At 54.2% G+C, this 22,258-nt stretch overlaps 2 protein-coding genes across 4 annotated transcripts; both read right to left on the bottom strand.

The window, feature by feature from the left end:
- Positions 1-946: 946 nt before the first annotated feature.
- Positions 947-13,396, bottom strand: PIN1 (peptidylprolyl cis/trans isomerase, NIMA-interacting 1). Its single transcript, XM_053897318.1, has 4 exons — positions 13,264-13,396; positions 11,011-11,223; positions 2,447-2,557; positions 947-1,569 (listed from the first exon to the last, which is right to left on the bottom strand). Exons 1-4 carry the CDS (start codon positions 13,319-13,321, stop codon positions 1,460-1,462), a joined length of 492 nt encoding a protein of 163 aa, XP_053753293.1. The 5' UTR covers positions 13,322-13,396; the 3' UTR covers positions 947-1,459.
- Positions 13,397-20,556: 7,160 nt separating this feature from the next.
- Positions 20,557-22,258, bottom strand: UBL5 (ubiquitin like 5). Of its 3 annotated transcripts, none has more exons than XM_019427807.2 (5): positions 22,131-22,258; positions 21,788-21,854; positions 21,530-21,613; positions 21,333-21,370; positions 20,557-20,723 (listed from the first exon to the last, which is right to left on the bottom strand). In XM_019427807.2, the coding sequence occupies exons 2-5, from the start codon at positions 21,841-21,843 to the stop codon at positions 20,680-20,682; spliced, it is 222 nt and encodes a 73-aa protein (XP_019283352.1). In that variant the 5' UTR covers positions 21,844-21,854; positions 22,131-22,258; the 3' UTR covers positions 20,557-20,679. The 3 variants fall into 3 exon arrangements, with proteins under 3 accessions (XP_019283352.1, XP_053753529.1, XP_053753530.1); XM_053897554.1 differs by having other exon boundaries at positions 22,119-22,186; XM_053897555.1 differs by having other exon boundaries at positions 22,111-22,167.

Genomic DNA, 22,258 nt, shown 5'->3' with positions numbered 1-22,258 from the left:
TGCTCCAGAAACCAGCCAGATGGGAGTTGGCCCAGGTGACTGTTTATGAGACACAGTCTCGGGGGCCTCCCTTGGGGTCAGTAGGGCTGGGCAGGCCTTTATTTTGCTCAGGTCCCAGAGCCCTGCTAGCCTGCCATCCCCCACCCCCCGATCCGGACCGGTTCCCATTAACTGAGGGGGCAGAGCGGGTGAAACCCACAAACCCCCTGAATGAACTGGGCCCCCAGCCTAGGCCCTGGCACAGGGGCAGCTGCGAGGTGACGGAAACCAGGGGGGCCACACCCAGAGGCCACCGGGCAGGTATGTCCACCTGATGTGCCACAGGGATCCCCTCTGCTCCCAAGACAGCCTTTTACCCACGGTCCAGTCCAGGGACACCCTCCTCCAGAGGGCCGGGTGGGATGCCCACTCTCAGAGGTGCCTGGCAGTGGCCCTTCTCCCTTCCCGCCGGTTCCGTGTTGCTAAGGTAACAACATCTGAGGAGGAGGCAGGACCCAGGAACAACCTGCCAGAAGCATTTGTGGTAACAGGGAAGCAGGCATCAGAGTGCTGGATGTAATCTGTTCTATTTAGGAGCGGCCTGTGGAGGGTATGGGTGTGTGTGTGTGTGTGTGGAGGGCACCCAGCGCAGTGGGGGCGGGAGGCTTCAGTCTGGCTCTCCAAGGATCCCCTGCAGATCCCCAGCTCCACCTGGGTCTGCTGCATGCAGAGATGTGGGGCCAGTGCACTGCTCTTGCCTTCTAGAACATTCTTGAACACCCGAGTTCGAGGACCACTGGCGCTGACTGGTGTCTTCCCCGCTAGGAGCCCCCGGGGCCCAGGATGAAGAGAAGCTTCTCAGGGAGGAAATGCAGCTTGGACACTAGGGTCGGCGGAACACGACTGCCACTCCGACAGCTGCCCCCTCGCCTCAGCGGGGAGGGAACGAGACACAGGACAGCAGAGCAGTGGTTCCAAGTTTAATGGAGGGCAAGGGGGGTGCTGCACTGATGCTCAGCGAGGCCCCAAGGCGGCTGGGCGGCCCGGGCCCCAAGTGGAGCATGTGCTTTTTGCAATTGAATAGAGGAACATAGCATAACCAGAAACAACCGGGGGCCTCCTGCCCCCATCCTGGACTTGGGTCGGGGGACGCAGGGGGCAGCTCAGCTGACTAGGCCTTCTCTTTGGGACAGGTCACCCCCACCCCTTCCGTCTGGGAGCCTCCCCACGCAGCCGCCCTTCTGAAGTCAATTCCTAAAGGGGAGAGGAGTCTGGCAGGGACAGCCCCAACTGGGGGCAGAGAGGGAGCCCCCAGTGGTGAAGAGCTCCCCCACCCCCGGCCATTTTGGGAACAATAAATACTGTGACATTAGCAGGGAGGGGCACCTGGTGGCCAGCAGGGAGCAGCAGGGTCCGTGGGCCCAGCCACCCGTCTAGCCCCGCCCTACCCTGCAGGCCGGGCCTGGGCCACCCACACCCCTCACTCCGTGCGCAGGATGATGTGGATGCCGGAATCCGTGAACACGGGCCCGCTCATCTCCCCCGTCCGCAGTGCAAAGGAGGCGTCTTCAAACGGCTTCTGCATCTGACCTGGGGAAGCGTGAGGGATGGGGCGTGGGGGTCAAGACATGGCCGCGGGCCACGACCGGGCAGGGCGGGCAGATGGGGCTCCCACCTGCGCCGAGCCTCCTGCTCATCCATCACGCGGTTTACGGCCCTGTCACTGTGGGGCGGCAGGGCCATTAAGAAGCCCCAGGAAGCCTGAGGACAGCATGAAGGATGGCCGGCAGAGGTGCTGCTGTGCACTTAGAGACACATTTCAGTGATGAACTCACCTCCCTGGGCCCCCCGATTCCCAGCCCCCGCCACATCATCTGTCCTGCCTGCCTCGGCTCACAGCCCCTTGCCGACACCGCCCCCCTCCCGCCTCACCCCATCTCTGGCCCAGCCCTGATGCTCTGCAGACCCCAGTATGGAGGGGGAGAGGAGGAAAAGGAGGGGGTGGTGGCTCCTCCCCTTGCACTGCCTGAGCCAGACAGGCCTAAAGCCAGGGCTGCTACCCTCCCCTCACCCTCCTCCCCTCTCTCCTGCTGTCCCCACTCCTGAAGGTGGTGTTGGGAGGGGCATTCTAGGGGACAGGCCCTGGGGCGCTCAGGGGACTCAGCCTTATACCCCCAACAGGAGGAGAGTACCTACCTTACTGGGTCCCTGATGGGGACAACTGCACAGAGACACGCAGACCGACCCCCCCACCCCAGGACTGAAGGACACCAGGCAGGAGGCTCTCTGGCCCAGCCACCCCCAAGCAGGGCAACCACTGAAGCTTGAGGGATTGTGCTGCCACCTGGTGGAGCCTCAAGGCTTCTGCAGCAGGGACCGCCCCTCCCAACCTCTACCTGGCTAGGGGACCCCCACTGATGGGACAGAAGCCCCCCCCAGAGCTCGGCAGCGCCCATTCCTTGCGCACCTCTGCTGAAGGCACCCAGGTCTCCCCTGGCCTTGGCCGAGCTGCAGTCGCTGAACTGTGAGGCCAGAGATTCAAAGTCTTCCTCTCCTGACTTGATCTTCTGGATGTAGCCTGTAGACATACACGAAACGGGGACACACAGGGAGACGGCGCGTCAAAGGCAGGCCGGGACGAGGTGGAGGGCTCCAGATGGAGGGCGGCATGCAACCCCTGCCCTACCTTGCACACATGCACATGTGAACACTGGCCTCACACACATCCACGAACGCCTCCTCACCCCTGACGTGTGTGCAGTCACACTGTCCATGAAACGGTGCCTTCCACATGTGTGCACACCCTGGCCCTGCAGTGGCCTCGACAGCCATGCTGGGCTCGCCCCCCATTCTTCCACCCCCGCTGTCACTTCCACCGCCTCGCCCCACAAACGGGACATGAACACAGCATGACCTCTTCCTACCCTGCACACATACATCGGGGAGGACAGCAGAAGGCTGGGCTGACATTGAAGAGAGATGCTGGGACCCAGGCTCCCCCTCCCACCCAGTCCAAGATCCCCCAGGAGCAGTGATGGGGAAACTTTCTAGAGACTTTTAGGAGAAAGGGAGGAGCCCGGGGGACCAGGCCAGCTCTGCCACAGGAGCCGGCTAACTCCTCAGCCCCTGGGCCTCAGTTGTCCAATGTATAGAAAGCGGGATGAAGGTCCAGGCTGCTCACTGGGGCATTGTGAAGAGACCACAAGGCAGCTTAGGTGGGACACGTGTTGTTCACGTCGACTATGGCCCCAGAGGTGGCTGACACAGTTCCCCCAGCTGCCCCTAAAGGATGTGTTGGTACCAGGCGTTGGATTCACCCTCTGTGGGGTGCGAACTGTCCCCACTGGGCGCCGATTCTCCCTGCGGGGAGGGGGAGGCCGGGGGCAGCACAGCGCACCTGGGTGACTCACATGTGGGGCGCAGAGTGCGCGGGAGGACTGTGTGTGCGCCGTGGGGAGGAGCCCCCAGTCGCTCTGGAGTCCAGGCAGGAGCTCCTGCAGCCAGAAGCCATCCCTTCCTCCCCTAAATGCCTCCCTCCTGCTCCAACCAGCTGGCCTGGCACATGAGTGAGTGTTCCTGCTAGTCTGGTCCCTGCATCACCACCACCCCCCACCCCACCGCGGGTGCAGCCACTGGGCGGGGCCCCCAGGACATCCAGCCCCAGACCACCAGAATGGCCCTTCACCTTGAGCTGCTCCCACGTGGCTTCCCTGACAGCTGCTCTCCTGGGGACATTCCACACACCCACCCAGCCCACACCGCAGGTGAGGATCACCCTGTCCAACCTGCCAGTGGGTTTCTGAACACCACCGTGACACTCCCTCCACTGATCCTGTGTGAGCGCCAGAGACACTGCTGATTAATCTCTCTCTCGTGCACTGAAGCCCAGAGACCCAGGCAGGGCCATCTGCCTGACGCTGAGCTAGCGGAGACTTTGCGAGGACCACAACCAAAACACACAGCCATGACCACACACGTATCATTCCATCTTGCTGCACGTCAAGGCAGCAACCGATGTCCTGGAACCTGATCTGCCTGGCTGCTTCCACGGCTGTCCCCACCACCCTGCCTGTCCCGTGTTCCTGTCACTCTTGTCATGTCCTGACCATCCCTTTGCCTCTGAACCATTAGCCACTTTCCAGCAGGCCACAGCGACACACAGCACAGTGCCCGGCATGGAGACCTTGACAAATGTCACTTGCTGTCACAATTCTCCCTTCTGTGAGGGCTGTGCATCCCAGTGAGAACGCTACCCCTATTTCTGTCTGATCTGCCCTGCCCATCCCTGGTCTCCCTCGCCTGCACGTCTCAGTCTGGTCCGGCCGTCAGTGTGGTACGCTGCCTGGTCAGAAAGGCTCGCCGATGTCACACAAGCCCCACCCCCTGTAGGCTGTGGTGGCCTCTGCCTGTACTGCCCTGGTGTGGTCGAACACGTCCCTGGGGAGGCTAGGGGGCCCCCCTGTGCCAGCTGCGTCCATCCGTGATCCAAGCTGAACCGGACATCATGAACACAGGCCTCCTTCTCCATTCCCTGGACTTCTGCTTATCGTTCCTTGCCTCACCTGGGCAGCCTCAAGATTCTGCCTCCTTTCCTTTCTGTGTGGACCCCAATACGCTGGCCGGAGAACCCGGAGCGCGGTGCTCCCCGCTGTACCCGCCTGCTTCCGGGAAGCATAACTGTCCGCACAGGCCCCGCACCTGCAGGGCCAGGCCCAGCCCCCCAGCCCAGGGTGAGCCCCTCCTTGCCACATCCTCCAGCAGCTGGGGCCGTGAGTCAGCAGGGATCCCTGAGACTAGACGGCCTGGCCAAGGTACACATACACTGAAAGCAGCCTAAAAATCTCATAAAAGCCAAGCTTTTACCCACCACCATTCACAGCACCCAAATCTTTCCCTGGCCAGCCAACTCTCAGAAAACATTCTGCTTGGACAGGAGCCTTAAGTGACTTAAAAACAAAACAAAACAGGCGCCTGGGTGGCTCTGTCAGTTAAGTGTCCGACTTCAGCTCAGGTCATGATCTCACGGTCCGTGAGTTCGAGCCCCACGTCGGGCTCTGTGCTGACAGCTCAGAGCCTGGAGCCTGCTTCGGATTCTGTCTCCCTCTCTGTCTCTGCTCCTCCCCTGCTCATGCTCTGTCTTTCAAAATAAATAAATGTTAAAGAAAAAAATTAAAAACAAAACACTCCTTTCCAATCTCCCCTTTCTAGAAGTTGACCTTCAGGAGTCTGGCCCACAAGCCAAGATGCGAGGGAACCCTCAGACCCTTGTGCATCCCCTCAGCTCAGTATTACCCCATCCCCCATGACGCCCCTCCCAGTCCTGCCCTGCCCCCAGCACCTCAAGGCCTTTGTTTAATGGTCTCCTCCTGCCTGCTGTCCTCTGGCCTCACCAAGGAGCCTTTCCTAAGACCCCCACTGCATGAGGAAGCCTCCGTGCATTTACCAATGTCCTGTCTGTGGTCTGTCAGTCACCTCATACTGAGAGGGCAGGGCTGGGTTGGCCTTGCTCACTGCTGGGTTCCCAGTTCCCGGCTCTGTGCACAGAACAGGTGCTAATGCTGAAGAAATTCATGAATAAATGAGACAGAAACAGGCCACGGGGAAGGAGGGAGAGGGATCCCCCTCAGCTCTTCAGGCAGAAATGCTGGAACCTCGTGTCTTTTTTTTGTGCATCTCAGATCCAAATGCTCAAGACAGGGTGAAAAGGAAACCCTCGCCTGCCCGCCTGGCAATGCCCTGGCCTAACCTGCCCACATCAACACCCCTCACCAAGACGGCACCCATCCAAAGGGGCTCCAGTTGAGAGCGAGGCAGACCCAGGGGCAGCCTCTCAAGGACCTCCCAGTCTGGAGTGGGGAACTTCCACCTGCTTCAGGAAGGGGAGATCAGGAGCCCTGGAAACTGTGTGCACGACAGCAGGGCACCTGTCGCTGCTGACAGATCACGGGCTGGCCGGCTCAGTGCGTCTCTGAGGCTAAGGAGGGTAAACTCTGGACCCCAACTGTTGCATTCGGACCTCAGCTCTTCCCATCCTGAGCTCTGTGACCCTCTGTGGGGGTGACTGCCTCTCGGAGCCTTACTTGCCTGGCCTGTAAAATGGGCTGATTATAGCAGCTCCCACCAGAAGGGCTACCAGGAGGGGTAGTTACTGCTGGAACAGTGGCTGGGGTGAAACAAGCCTGACAGTTACTACTTGTCAGTCCATATGTCAGGGACTGAATTGTGTCCCCCCAAATTCATATGTTGAAGCTTCAACCCCCAATGTGACTGTATTTGGAGATGGGCCTCCATGCAAGTAATTAAGGTTAAATGAAGTCACAGGGGAGGCCCCTGATCCCATAGGATTAGTGTCCTTATAAGAAGAGACACCAGAGAGCTCCGTCTCTCTCTCCACACGTGCACACGCCAAGGAAAGGCCACATGAGCGCGCGGCGAGAAGGCAGTTGTCTCCAAGCCAGGAAGAGTCTTTGCCAGAAACTGGATTGGTCAGAACCTTCATCTCAGGGGTGCCTGGGCGGCTCAGTCAGTTGAGTGTCTGATTTCAGCTCAGGTCATGATGTCACAGTTTGTGGGTTCAAGCCCCGCATTGGGCTCTGTGCTGACAGCTTAGAGCCCGGAGCCTGCTTCAATAAATTCTGTGTCTCCCTCTCTGTCTGCCTCTCCTCTGCTAACGCTCTTTCTCAAAAATAAACAAACATTGGGGTGCCTGAGTGGCTCAGTCGGTTGGGCGTCCGACTTTGGCTTAGGTCATGATCTCGCAGTCCGTGAGTTTGAGCCCCGCGTCGGGCTCTGTGCTGACAGCTCAGAGCCTGGAGCCTGTTTCGGATTCTGTGTCTCCCTCTCTCTCTGACCTTACCCCGTTGATGCTCTGTCTCTGTCTCAAAAATGAATAAATGTTAAAAAAAAAATAAATAAACATTAAAAAAAAAAAAAAAAAAAAAAAAAGAACCTTCATCACAGACTTCCAGCCCCAGAACTGTGGCAAATAAATACCTAGTCTGTGGTATTCTGTTAGAACACCCCGAGCTAATACACCATAATCATTTAGGTGAAAGTGAGTGAATAATGCGGTGGCCTCTGACTCTAAAAAGGTTCAGGGACAAACTAGGGAAGGGGCCTGGACAGAGAAAAAGGTGACAGGATTAGGTCTGCTGTCCCAAAAGACCCAAGATCCAGAAGGAGGAGCCCAGAGAGGCCAGAGACCCAGCCTGAAGCCAGCACCCACCCCACACCTAACTAATCCATTACCCAGTCCTCCTGATTCTGCCTTCTCAACGCTCCAGAATCTGCTCCCCTCACCCCTCCCTGGCCTGCGAGGTCACACCGCTCGGGGCTGCAGGGCCCCAGGCCATCCATGCAGGTACATGCAGCCAGCCCCTGCAATACTCCTGAGTCACTGACCTTGTGTGGGGACACTAGGTCAAAGGTGCTCACTGACCCTCAGACCCCGGGTGTGAGTATGTTTGAGGGGACTGCTGCTCACACCGGGGCCTCCCTGGGACCCTCAGGGACGGGGAGCAGGTGGAGAGGGCTTGTCCACAGCCCGGCCTCCTTACACAAGGACACTGGCAATGACAGGCAGCTGGTCCTCAGATCCCTGACAGGGCCTGGCCGTAGCCCAGCAGCTGCAGTGGAGCCGACACTGGGAAAAGGTGCCTCAGCAGAAAATGCGCACACTGGTTCTTACTGCGGGCAGCCCGTCCCCTTGGGGCAGTGGGGGAGCGCCGGATCTAAATGGGTACTGATGAGAGTCAACCCCAAATCCTGATCTCCTGATCACCCGGACCGAGCCCAGGACGCAGGGAACATCCACCTTCACGAAGAGAAAACCGGGCCCCGACACCCCAAGCTTGCTGGCACGGCACACCCGAGCGTCTGGTTACGAAGCGCACCGCGGCCTGGGCCATCTCACTGCGCTCTCCTAACGACCCCCCGGGAGCCTGTCCCAGCCCCGCTCCAAGACGCCGAGTCAGCAGGCCAGGGTCACCGGAGGGTCTGCACGCTGAGCACACCAGGCTCCCGAGCCCCTGCCTAGGCCTCCGCGCCCAGCCACGCGTGCCCGAGTGACGGGGGTCGTGTGGGGACAGCAAGCGCCAGGCCCCGAGCCCAGTGCTCTGCTGGGCAGTCAGCTGCCGGCCCCTGGATCTCAGGCCATCCTGTCTCCATTCTACAGATGATGCAGCTGAGGCTCAGAGAATAAAGACACTTGCTCAAGGCCTCACAGCTGGCACCAGGCTCCATCTCCGTGTGACTCCAGGACGGGCCACACTGCTTCTGACCTTACCCTACTCCCACCCAACTAATCCGTTACCCAGTCCTCCTGATTCTGCCTTCTCAACTCTCCAGAATCTGCTCCCCTCACCGCTCCCTGGCCCATCAGGTCACACTGCTTGGAGCCGCAGGGCCCCCAGGCCATCCGCGCAGGTACCTGCAGCCAGCCCCTAGTAACACCCCCAAGTCTGCACCAACTTAAGGTTAGGCCCCAGAGCCCAGCTACTTCCTGGGAGCACCTCCCAGTTACCCCTTCGCCAAGGCCTAAGCTGACCTCAGCACCCCCCCCTCCCCCCGCTCCCACCACAGTATCAGCCCACCAGGCACACACTCGTCCCTCCTGGAGACGGGGAGGCACCCTCACCTGCCCCTCCCAGGCAGTCCCCAGGGTGTGACAGCCTTCCTTCCAAGCTGCGCTCAGATCTCCCCGTGCCCACCTGCCTCAGCCTCCTGCCATCTCTCGCCAGGATCGTTCCAAGGGTCTCCCTCTCTGGCCTGGGTGCTCTGCTGAACCTGGACCCTCTTGCAGTTGCCCCCAACAGCTCTTCCTCGGGCTCCTCAGATTTCAGGAGTCCCTCCCCAGACTGCGCCCCTTCTCGAGTCCCCTCCGCCAGTGGTGGCACCTCCTGCCACTCGATCTCCAAATGCCTATTACCTCTTGCCCACTCTCGTGGCTCCGAGAGCCTCAGGACAGGGACCATTTGAGCTGGGAGGACTCGAGAAGTCCCCTTGTGATTCTCTGGGCTTTCCCCACCAACTTCCTCTGCTTCCCCTGAGGCGGGCAGACCCCCCCTCGTCGCTCACTGCTAGACCCAATCAGCTGGGCTCCGGGCACCCCCGGCCTCCCCGGCCCTTCACCCTCCAGCCACACAGCTCTCTCCTGAAAGCAAAGCGTCACAGGCCCATCCCCCAGGCACATGGAGCCGTGTGTTTCCTGCCGTCTCCAGAAAGGACCCAAACTCTTCAACTCATTCAGAGCCCTCCTCAACCTGGCTGGGACATGCCCTTGAAGGGTCTTTCCCCAGAGTCCTGGCTACAGCCTTGCCCTAGGCCTTTACTTCTGCCATTTCCTCTGCTAGGAATCCTTCTCGCTTCCCGCTGCTTCCTGAAACAATGCTGTGAGCAGGGACTGTAGGCCAGGCTGTGTGTTGAATGCTGGGAATATGGTGGGAAGAAAGCCAGTCCCTGCCTTCACGGAGCTCAGTCCAGATTCTGTGCATGAACTCTGCTCCTCTCTATAATGCTGAGGCAGGAGGCTCACGGGGGCCATGCATGGATCATGCTAGACACCGTGGGGGGGGGGGGGGGGAGGTGCGTGGGTTTGGGTAAGTAATATCCTATAGGCCAAATACTGGGATGGGATAGTAAAACAACAGCCAATACTGACCAAGTGTGCACTTGGCCAGGCCTGGGCTAAGAACAACCACCCTAATGACCGCTAGCAACTAGAGAACATTTCCTGCACACCAGGAACTGTTATTCAGGCTTTACTGCATTAATTAGGTCAGAGTGCTCACAACTACCCTAGGAGATAGGTTCAATGGTCAAAATACTAATTTTACAAGTCAAAAGACAGGTTCAGAGATGTTAAGTAACTTTCCCGAAGTCACAGAGCCAGGGCTGGGGCAGAGCCAGATGGGAACCCGGGCTGTCTGGGTCTGGGTAAGGCACTGGTTATATGGGGTAAGAGCAGCCCAGGAGGGGTCTGGGGTCTGCGGTGGCAGAGCCTGAATGGATGATAAAACCACACGCGAGATCCAGACCGGCACCACCCAAAAGAACTTGCCGTAAGGATAGAAATGTTTTCTATTTGCGCTAAGATGCCAGCCGCTGGCCACATGTGGCTACTGAACACCTGAAGTGCAGCCAGTATGAGGAATAGTCTCTAATATTAGTTTTAATTAATTTAAGTGAAAACAGCCTTGTGTGGGGAGTGGCGGCCATACCCAGCAGCTCTACACCAGGGTTTACAACTTATGGCCCCTGATGAGCTAAGTTCTGCTTTTGTAAATAAAGTTTTATTGGCACATACACAGCCGTTTGTTTACATATTATCTCAAGCTCCTATCAGTTACAAAGCAGAGCCGTATGCCTGTAAAACCTAAACTATTTATTACCCGACCTTTTAAGACAAAGTCTGTCTGCTCACTACTGCTTAGGCCATGGAGGAACCGTGGAACAGAGACAGGAACAGCCTCTTCTCTCAGGGCAGAATTAATTGACCAAAGTCTGCCAGCAAGTTCTAAGCTGCTACCTTTCCAACCTCTCTCCTGACCCACCCGCATATGTGCCCCAGAACCCTGACCGATGACATCACCATCAACAGTAACTCCCGCTGGCCAAGGGCCCACCGTGCACCAAACACTCTCACCTCACCGAATCCTCACAATGGGCCTCAGAGGCAGGTGTGTGACGGTGCCCATTTTACGGAGGTGAAAACTGAGTCTCAAAGGAGGTTGCACAACTCCCCCAAGGTCACAGAGCTTATGGGGCATGGCTACCATCTGAACCCGGGTCTGCCAGCCCCCAAGGCTGGGCCCTCCCTTCCTAACTTGGCTCACCCTCCCAATGCCAGAGAGAAAGAAAAAGGAGAGACAGCCGGGTGGGCGAGGCTCAGGTCGGGTACAGGCACTTCTGTGTCAGCCAACGCTGATGGCTGAATTAGCTGGGGTGATTTCCATAAGGCCAGCTCTGGCCCCCAAGGAGCGGAGACCCCTCCACACCCCGCCCCCCCCACAACCCGTTTCCAGCCCTGCTCACCATTAATCAGCTCCAGGGCCTCCTCCTTGGTCCTGGTGATCTTCTCCTGCCGCCAGGACGAGGGCCGCCGTGACTGGCTGTGCTTGACGAGCAGGTGTGAGCATCGGACCCTGGTGGGCTCGCCCTGTCCATTTTTGCCGCCGCCGCTGCTGTTGCCACTCGGCCGCTCCCACTGGCTGGCGTTAGTGATGTGATTAAAGTAGTACACCCTGCCTGGAGGTGGGGGGGGGGGGCAGGAATTCAGCTGGGACCTGCTCACAGGACGCCACCCTGAGGCCAAGATAAGGGACTGGCCGAAGGGAGGCCTTCATGCAGCAAATCCACTGGGTCCTACACCACGTGCCACTGGCCCCTCAGGGAGCTAACATTCTAGGTGGGGGCAGAGAGGCACCAGACAAGCAAATAAGACAACATCACAACTTTCGTTATTGGTAACTTCAAGGAGGAAAACAACCCAGGGTGACAGAAGAGAGGAAGCCAGGGGGACACGGAGCGGACCGGAGCACGTACTCGGCAGCCAGACTGCCTGTCCAAATCTGGCTCTGTCACTCGCTGGATGAACTCCCCTCCCCGGGCCTCCACGTTCTCAACGCATAAAATGGAGACACCGGTACCCGCCTGTCGGGCTGTTCGAAGGGAATGAGTTCGCATCTGTAACATGCTTAGGATAGTGGCCGGTACACCTGAAGAGTGTGACAGCTATAACCTCCATTTTAGAGATGACAAAAACGAGGCCTCCCTTTCCCCATCTTTGGTAACGCTTCCTGAGTGTAAACTCTGCGCCAGGCACACCGGGCTGGAGGCAGGAATTACACCCAGGGTGTCAAACACAAAAGCTCTCTTCTTAATCCGTACTCGGTGCACGGTGCTGCACAACTAGGGACCAGCACGGCTGGGGGCCAGACATTACCCAGGGCCTGAGGAGCATGAAGGACTGAAGGCTGCAAAGAAGAAGATTGAAGTAGGACCCAGTAGAGCCCAGGCACCATTCCGGGGGCTGACATTTTGCCTGGGCTGCGTGGACAACTTGCACCCTGCACCATGAAGAGCTGAGTGTCACCCCTGAGGAAGACCATCAGGGAAGGAGGGGGCAGGCAGAAAAGGCAAGAGTGGGGGCCCAGAACTGGGCCGAGCATCAGATTCATCACGAGGTTGCAGCCACAGAGCAGGGCTGGAGCAGGCTGGGTGAGAGCTGAGCCACTGACCGACTCTAAAACCTTGGCAACGGCCTCTATCCCCCCGAACCTTGGTTTTCTCATCTGAAAAGAGGGAGTGAAGCAAAAGAATAAGGACATAACTTCATGGGGTTAATGTGGAGAATAGTGATGATACACATGAAGCGGTCACCAGAGTGCCTGGCATTCAATTAACAGAAATAACTGTGACTGCAATTTTTATGGGTTATGGAGGCGGTGCAGTGAAATGCTGGGCCTGATCCTCAGGAGTTTGCGGTGACAAGGGCAGGGGGCTCTGCAGTCAGACTGACTGGGTTCTAATCTAACCCCTGCCCCCCCTGGAATGAATGACCTTGGGTGAGTTCCTTAAGTTTCTCGACCTCAGTTTCCTCACCTGCAAAATGGGGATAGTAACTACCTACCTCCTACAGTTGTGGTCATTCAGAGAGCGAGAGAGAGAACACACTTAAAACACCTGGCACAATGCTGGACGGTGAGATGAACGCGCCCTGTTATTGATATTATTATTGTGGATAAGCCTGAAATCGGGCTCCCAGCACAGGGACCATCCTGAGGCAGAACACCACCGAGCGGATATCGCAGACTCAGCATTAGGTGGGGATGGCACGAGTAGGCTGTGCACCCGAGGCCGAGCACCACCCTGGAGCCACGCCCTGAGCATGGGGTTGGGGTGTCCTTCCCCAGGAGTGTCCCCCGGGCCCAGCGGGGTGCACAGGCGTTCCCCGGGACGTCAGGTGCATTAGGCCAAAAGGTGTCAGCCGGATGGGCAGGGCTAGGGCCGTCACCCGGGGGAGTGCTGCGGAATCACGGGCCCTTTACCCCCCCCCGGCAGCGCGCAGGGTCTCTCCGGGCCCGCCCCTTGCCTCAGTTTCCTCCGGCATCCCCGCTCCAGAGGTTCGCAGCCCCCACGGGGCGGGCCCGGGCCGTTACCCTGGGAAGACGCGGAGAAGCCAAGACCCCACGGGAATCGGGCGGCGGCGCTGCGCCCGAGGGGCGAGCTCGAGCCCTGCTTCCGCGGGCCCGCGCGGCCCCGCCCCAGCCCCGACCCCCGCGGCACCTGAGCTGCGGCTCATGCGCTTCTCCCAGCCGGGCGGCAGCTTCTCTTCGTCCGCCATCTTCCCTCCTGCCGCAGCGCCCGCTCCGCCTCCGCCGCACCGCCTATGCCGCCCGCGCCCACCCACCGCCGCCGCCGATTGGCTCGGAGCTCCTCGCATCGGGGCCCGGCGACGATGCTCATTGGGCAACCCAACAGTCCGGAGAGGTGTTCTGGCCTCCTATTGGGTAGCACCAAGACTGGGCGGATCCTCCCCTCAATTTACCTGGGTCCCGCCCCCGTACGGCCTCACCCCGGTCCCGCCCCCTTCCTCACTCGGCCCCTAACTGGTAGAGAAGGGAAAAGGAGCCCGTCCTTCTCAACGCCCTTTGGCGAGCTACAAAGAAGTCCCGACCCCATCTTTTGCGTCCTTCGCCACAGGCCCCATCCGATTGGTCCCTGCGTCAGTATCCCGCCTTCCTAAACCGTTCCCGCAACCCCCCATGCGGAAGTGCCTGGGTGGTTTGGGGGTGACGGCAGCCCACGAGGTATTTGAAAGAGTTGGTGCTGCCTTAGTTGTTGCCATAGCGACGTAGTCGCCTTGGTGATGAGCCGCGAAGAACCCAGAAGCCTAAATTTGGCTCCTCCATCCTCCCTCTACCCACCTGCTTTCTCCAGATGTCCAAAGCTATCTTCCCACCTCTCTCTTTTTTTTTTTTTTTTTTTGGGGGGGGGGGGGGCAAGGCTAACCCTGTCCGATGCCACTGACCCAAACATCTTCTACTTCCTTTGGAACCTACTTTACTTATTCCCTCTCAGTCTGGCTCTTGCCTCTGTGCTGGGTAACTGGTGGGTGTTGGCATTACCACTTAGCTAGGGACACAGGAGGACCCGCCGATTAGGAGGATGGTGAGCTCGGTTTGAATCCATTTAAAGTTGAGTGTGCACCTGTGGGACACTGAGGAGGTGCCTGAGGACGGGCTGGAGACAGATATGAGAGCACAGACACCAACAGGGAAGAGTTCGATGATAGTTCATCTGTAACTAGACCCATGTGACCATTAAAAAGAATGGGGCGCAGTGATATGAAATACAGGGAAATATGTCTACAAGGAATCTGAGACAGGATGTAGTAGGTTAAGAGCATTAAGGAGCCAGATTACTTTGGTTCAAAGCCCAGCCCTCCATTTGCTATGACCTTGAACAAATTACTTAACCTCTGTGCTTCAGCTTCTCCATATGCAAATGAGGATAAGAAATAATATTTATCAGGGGTGCCTGGGCACTTCAGTCGGTTAAGCATCCAACTTGATTTTGGCTCAGGTCATGATCTCATGGCTCATGGAATTGAACCCCACATCTGGGTCTACAATGAGCATGGAGTCTACCTAAAAATCTGTCTCAAAAAAAGAGATGATTTTCAACTTAGTGCAGAGTTGCAAAAATAGTGTAGATTTTTCATATACTCTTTACCCAGCCATCTCTTATATTAACATCTTACATAATAATAGAACAGAGGTAGGGCACCTGACTGGCTTAGTCGATGGAGCATGTGACTCTTGCTCTTGGGGTCATGAATTCAAACCCCACATTGTGTGTAGAGTTTGCCTAAAAATAAAATCTTTAAAAAAGTAAATAATGAAACAGAGATCACCGGGGGTGATTTTGTTCCCCAGGGGACACTTGACAAGGTCTTAAGACATTTGGGGTTGTCACAAATGGTAGGGAGGGAGACGCTACTGGCATTTCGTAGGTAGAAGCCAAGGATGTTGTTTAACATTCTACAAGGCACAGCATCCTCAACAAAGAATTATCCAGCCCCAATGTCAACTGTGCCAAAGCTGAGAAACCCTGCCTTAGAATAATGATCAAGCATTTGTAAATACAATTGGAAATCAACATTAGTACAATACCATTAATTAAACTAAACTCTAGAAAAGAATTTCCCCAGCTTTCCCAGGATCCACATTGTCATGTCTCCTTAGTTTCCTCCAGTACATAACATGTAGGTCTTTTCTTGTCTTTCATGACCTTTGATACTTTCAAAAAGCAGAATGTCCCTCATTTTGTTGTATTTTGTTGTAATATTTTGTTGTAATAGGGTTTGTCTGATATTTTTCTCATGATCTGATTGAGGCTATGTGTTATTGGGAAGGATATCCAGAGACAATGTGCCCTTCTCAGTGCATCATACCAGGTGATCAATAATGTTGCAATGTATTACTAGCTGCATTAAGGCATCTTTTGCTGCAAAACAAATTATCCCACAATTTAGTGGATTCACACTAATATTATTTCAGTTTCTATGGGTCAGGAATCCAGGCAGAGTTTAGCTGGTGTCAGCAGAAATGGCTGTGGTCTCATCTGAAGGCTTGACTGGAGCAGGATCTACTCCCAAGCTCCTTCATGTGGTTGCCTGCAGGATTTAGTTACTGAGGGGATGACAGACTGAAGAAGAGTTCCTCACTAGCTATTGGCTGAGGGCCTCTCCGTAAGGCAGCTGGCTTTCATCAATGAGCAAGTGAGAAAGCAAGAGAGCAGGCAAAACGGAAACCACAGTCTCTTTGCAACTTAATCTCAGAAGTGATATCCCATCACTTTGCCATGTTCTATTTGTCAGAAGCTAGGTCTGGTCTATGCTCAAGCGGAAAGGGTTACACAAAGATGTGAATACTGGGACAAGAGGATCATTAGGGACCATCTGAGAGTCTGCCTACCATTTGTGATGTTATTAACTTTGATTGATTGGTTAAGGCAACTATTTTCCTTTTTGTAATGAATTACTTTTTGGGAGATACTTTGAGACTGTGCAAATATCCTACTTCTGCTTAAACTTTTGCCCACCAATCTTAGCATCTATTGGTGTTTCTGGTCTACAGTAGTTCTTACTATGGTGATTTATTTCCCTTTTTCCTTCTACATTTAACTGGAATCTTTTTGTAATAAAGAGTTGTTCCAGGGCATCTGGGTGGCTCACTCAGTTGAGCATCAGACTTCGGCTCAGGTCATGATCTCATGGTCTGTGAGTTCGAGCCCCATGTCAGGCCCTGGGCTGACAGCTCAGAGCCTGGAGCCTGCTTCAGATTCTGTGTCTCCCTCTCTCTCTGCCCCGCCCCTGCTCGTGCTCTGTGTCTCTCTGTCAAAAATAAAAATAAACATTACAAAATTTTTTTAAAAAATAAGAGTTGTCCCTTCTCCCCATTTACGTATTAAATTATTAAAAATTTTTTTTAAATGTTTATTTAGTTTTGAGAGAGAATGTGAGTGGGGGAGGGGCAGAGAGAGAGGGAGACACAGAGTCTGAAGCAAGGTCCAGGCTCTACGCTGTCAGCACAGAGCCCGATGTGGGGCTCGAATCCGCAAACCGTGATATCATGACCTGAGCCAAAGTTGGATGCTTAACCGACCGAGCCACCCAGGCGCCCCTATATATTCAATTATTTATTGATACCAGCATGGGCTCAAAGATATTTGTTTTCTTCTGTTTATAGTCTGATACTATCATTATTTTGTTGTCACATTGTTCCAAATTTGGCCACTGGGAGCTCTTTCACAGGTTGGCTTCTGTGCCCTTTCTACATGCTCTCATCCTTTTTATTTGAGCACTTCCTACTTCCTGGCACCACAAGATATTCCAGGCTCAGCTTGTATATTCTCTGTCCCAGCTCCGGAAACCAATCACTTCTGCAAGCCTTGGTTCCTTTCATTGGAGAATGGTATTTAGAAACCAAGATCTAGGTGCTGGGTATGTCCATTGCTACTGGGGTGTCACTCATTTGGGCCCAAGTGGATAAAGCAAGGAAATATATGTGTATACATAGGTATCTGCACACTAAACTACAAACATGAGTCCATACTGCTGCTTCCCACTCTAATCCAGCCTCGCAGAGCTGGATTATTCTATCTCCTTCCGTCCCCCGTTGTTTGTAACTTCTTTCTCCAGCAGTGAGAAATCTGGCTTTCACTATCTACAATATATTTATTTACCCCTCTGTTCCACCCTGTGTTTATGTATGTACAAAAGTCGTTCCAGAATTGCTCAGTCACAATGCTGTGAGGAATTTATTTAACTAGAGTACAGTGTTTGTGTATAATTGTTTTTGTCTTTAGCCTTACAGTATCCAGTCAAAATGCTTTTTCCGAAGTTGTTTGGGTCAGCTCCTTTCTCCTCACCCCTTTAGGTGTAGTCATGTGATTCATTTATAATACAGGCTGCATTCCATCTTTCCTCCTACATCCTGAGTGACAAATGCAAAGTCCTGCATCCACAGTTCCAGACAGGGGAGTTCCATCATCACAAATCCCTCCTACTGCCTTTTTGTGTAAAAAAAAGGAAAACAAGCAAGTATCAGTAAAAAAAAACAAAAAACAAAAACAAAAACAAACAAAAAAAAAACAACTAATGAAGAATGAGATAATTTATATAGAAAGGTGAAAACTAAAGCATAAAAAACAATGCTACTGGGGTGTCTAACTGGCTCGGTCAGTGGAGCATGTGACTTGATCTCGGGGTCATGGGTTTGAATACCACGTTGGGTGTAGAGCCTACTTAACAAAAAAATAAAGCACTGAAGAGTGTATATCACAGAACACATAATTATCCCAATTGTATAAAAACTACAGGTTGTATTTCAGATTTCTGGATTCATTTAAATATGTTAACAATTGTTACTGGCGGGAGGGGTGCTGTTGAGAAATAAGAAACTTAGGGGTGCTTGGGTGGCTCAGTGGGTTAAGTGTCTGACTTCGACTCAGGTCACGATCTTGTGGTTTGTGAGTTCGAGCCCTGTGTCAGGCTCTGTGCAGACAGCCCAGAGGCTGGAGCCCGCTTCGGATTCTGTGTCTCTCCCTCTCTTTGTCCCTCCCATGCTCATGCTCTGTCTCTCTCAATAATAATATGTTAAAAAAACCTTAATTTTTAACAAAACATTTGGATTGTTTTTACAAGCAAATATCAGCAGTCATCTTTTAGCTATCAATTTTTTAAAATTTTTTCTTAATGTTTATCTTTTGAGAGAGAGACAGAGACAGAACACAAGTGGGAGAGGGCAGAGAGAAAGGGAGACACAGAATCTGAAGCAGGCTGCAGGATCTGAGCTGTCAGCACAGAGCCCGATGCAGGGCTCAAACCCACAGGCCATGAGATCATGACCTGAGCTAATGTCAGACACTTAACCGACTGAGCCACCCAGGCGCCCCTCAGCAGTCATCTTTTATTTTTTTTAATTTTTTTTTTTTAACGTTTATTTATTTTTGAGACAGAGAGAGACAGAGCATGAACGGGGGAGGGTCAGAGAGAGAGGGAGACACAGAATCCAAAACAGGCTCCAGGCTCTGAGCCGTCAGCCCAGAGCCCGACACGGGGCTCAAACTCACGGACCGTGAGATCGTGACCTGAGCTGAAGTCGGACGCTTAACCGACTGAGCCACCCAGGCGCCCCAGCAGTCATCTTTTAAAAATAAAATTGGAAGTTTCTATAAATGCATTGGAAAAGACCTGACCTCAGGAGAGAGAATGGGGCTAGAAGGGTTTTATTTTCAGCTTGTACTTTTCTAGCTGATTTGAAATTAACAAACAACCACCTTGTCAAAGACTGATTATGTTTAAAAACCTTATTGGGTTTTTTTTTTTTTTAATGTTTATTTATTTTTGAGAGAGAGAGAGAGAGTGTGTGTGTGTGTGAGTGGGGAAGGAGCAGAGAGAGAGAGGGAGACACAGAATCTGAAACAGGTTCCAGGCTCTGAGCTGTCAGCATGGAGCTGGAGGCTGGGCTCGAACTCAGGACTGGCAAGATAATGACCTAGGCTGAAGTCAGACGCTTAACCGACAGAGCCACCCAGGCAACTGAGGTTTGTTTCTAAATTTTTTTTTTCAACGTTTTTTATTTATTTTTTTTGGGACAGAGAGAGACAGAGCATGAACGGGGGAAGGACAGAGAGAGAGGGAGACACAGAATCGGAAACAGGCTCCAGGCTCCGAGCCATCAGCCCAGAGCCTGACGCGGGGCTCGAACTCACGGACCGCGAGATCGTGACCTGGCTGAAGTCGGACGCTTAACCGACTGCGCCACCCAGGCGCCCCATGTTTCTAAATAAACAAATATGGGGAGAGACAACTCTAAGAGTAGGAAGAACAAGGTATCAGGAAACAGAAATGTGTTGTTTATTGATTTTTGAGAGTGCGTGTGGCCGGGGGGAGGGGGGAGGGAAAGAATCCCAACACGGGGCCAAAATCAAGGGTCAGATGCTTAATCGACTGAGCTACCCAGGTGCCCCAGGAAATAGTTATTTCTGATGTCAGGAGGGAGGGGAGTCCTAAGAAGGGAAGCCAAGAAGGCAGGTAGGGAGGTGTCTAATGGAGACCAAGGCGAGATCATCCTCCATGAACTACAGGCCAGCAAAACCAGGCGGCTGGCAGGTCCACCGCCCAAGAAGCTTGGTAATGAAATGAAGGGAGGAGGCAGAAGACTGGGTGGAATTTAGGGGGAGGGGAGGAGCAGTAGGCTAGACTCGAACATGTTAACGTACTGCAGAAAATCACCCAGGTCAGTAAGAGTGGGGAAAAGGGACAGGGCAAGTTTCTGGGTGAAGCTCCTGAAAAAGGACCCAGAATGCAGCTCTGGGGAAGGGCCAACATCGACCTGGGATCTGTGGCCCAGGGAACACAGATGGGGTGTTTGGTGTCCTGTCTACTCATACCTGGGGGAAGGCTGGAGACAGGTGAAAACACTTTGTGCCAGACATCCCGCTACTTTAACTGCACTGCCTCTGAGACGTGAGTGCCATCATGGTGCTCCTTTTTAGAGCAGGACACCTCGAATCGAAGAGGCGGACTTCCCCAAATCCCACCACTAATGACCAAAGTTCAGCCCCTGCCACACTCTGGCCTCTGGGATTTCAAAAGTTCAGGACCTGTGGATGCTTAACCCTGCTTTAGCTCATCTACATTTCACAATGAAGTAAACACTCTCAGTTCCAGTTTGGATAAGGAAATGAAGGCTTCGAGAAGTTAACTACTCTGCTCAGGATCACTCTTGGTGGCAGAGCCAGGATTCCAACCATGGTTGGTCTCAATCCGGAACCCGTACTCCTTACTACTACATCTAGTGTCCTTACCCAGACACTCGCTAATCTATTAGGATGACGATAATCCCACGACCTCTTTCACAGACCCATGGCAAAACCCAGAGCTGCGGGTTGGGTCACACCCAGTTGATCCTGAACTCTCAATGAGCAGCTGCATAGAAAGCAGAGTGACAACCAGATGTCAACCCTCCCCATGTTAGATAAGGCCTCGCTCAAAGAGGACAACAATGATGCAACTTCTAATATTTTATTAACAGGAGTTTTTAAAAACAAGCATCCATACCAGTGTGGGGATGAGGGTGGGAGCAGAGAGGAAACAGGAGGGGAGGATGGTCAGCAGGAAGGAATTCTGCTCTATTGGTAATAAAGCTCCAGGTTCATCCCATCGTGGATTTCATCTGAAGTGAAGGTGTTAAGGAATTCTCACTGTGGGTTCCAGCTCCACCCCCCTCATCTTGCACAGGTGGGTCAGGGTGGCCTGAGGGCTCCACCCAGGCCCAAGGAAGGCATTTTGAACCGGGTCATTTTGATTTGGAAAGAATCCAAACCATTTAAGACAGACAGATAGACAGAAAGAAGGAAAGAGGGAGGGAGGGAGGGAGGGAAGGAAGGAAGGAAGGAAGGAAGGAAGGAAAGAAAGAAAGAAAGAAAGAAAGAAAGAAAGAAAGAAAGAAAGAAAGAAAGAAAGAAAGAAAAGTTGATGCTCCTTTTGCACAACAGACATGCCTGAGTCTCACTCCATCCTGGCCTCCTGTCCACACTCAGGTAGAGTTCAGTAAGAAACATGTTGACCTTCAAGTGTCTTCTAAGCCAAGTCAAAATATTTCACCACCCACCCTCCTCCCCCAACAAAATAATTACATGGCTCCCATTTTCGAAATGCTTACCATGTGCTGCGCACTAAGTTAAACGTTTTATGCGCACAATTGCACACAGACTCCAGCACGGAACAAAGAGAACCAAGTTGGGTATGCAGACCCTTCCTCAAGAAGTCACACAAAGGATACAGTCCCCCAGGGACACATGGTCCTTAAAAATCGTGTACCTGTGGGATAGAAACCTTTTAGACAGAAGCCTGAGGTGGCTTTTCATACTAGAGGCAAGCCGAGGAAGCCCTGCCTAAGCAAAGGGCTGCCTGCAGGGCTCTGGAACCCAAACCTCTGGACTGATCCTGTCCAGCGCCCAGCTCTACCACTGTACTTACCACTTCTTCAGGACGATCTTGTTCCAACGGGTGCCAGTTTGGGCTGCGATTAGCTTCTTAAGGTCCCCGATGGTGTCATCAGTGCTGGGCGCAGAGGAGTTAAGGAAAATGGAAGGGGGAGGTAGAACGTGGAAGAGGACATTCCAGGGCTGAATGCACTCTACCAGGACCCCATCAGCCCCCTCCCCCAGGAAAGTCCCCCTACAACACAGACTGAGGTGCCCCAGAAACCACTGCCTCTCGGCCGCCGGTGGATACTTGCACTTAACGCGGACCTTCTTCCCAAGACGGTCGTTGCAAACAACCTCGATCATCCTGTCTGGAGCTACACAGGGCGCGGGGTGGAAGGCAGCAGAGTCAGGGCTTCAGGGGTCTCCCAGGACCCAAGACCCCGGGTTTGGGCTCTATGTTCACCCCTCAACCTCCCAGATCCGTGTCCTCCCGGGCCTCCCAGTCTCAGGACCGCGGACCCCAGGGAGCCGCGCCTCCCCTCTTCAGGTCGCCCGAAGGCCCAGCCTCGCCTCTCGCAGGGGCACAGACCCTTGATGGCCGGGTCCCACCAGCTTTCCCCGACTGCGGACCTCTCTACCTGGCCCCTGACCTCGAAACGCTTGGAATCCGCCGACGCCACAATCCCCTCTCTCGAAGGCGGAACCCCGGTCAGAGTCGGAAGCGGAAGTGAGCAACCGGAAGCGTAGGTCCGTGCTCCCTGCTCAACATCCCTACGTC

The sequence above is a fragment of the Panthera pardus genome, unplaced genomic scaffold (genome assembly GCF_024362965.1).
Source record: "Panthera pardus isolate Hobbes unplaced genomic scaffold, ASM2436296v1 HiC_scaffold_8, whole genome shotgun sequence".
In the NCBI taxonomy this organism is placed as follows: Eukaryota; Metazoa; Chordata; class Mammalia; order Carnivora; family Felidae; genus Panthera; species Panthera pardus.
This window is presented reverse-complemented; position numbering and strand designations above follow the sequence as displayed.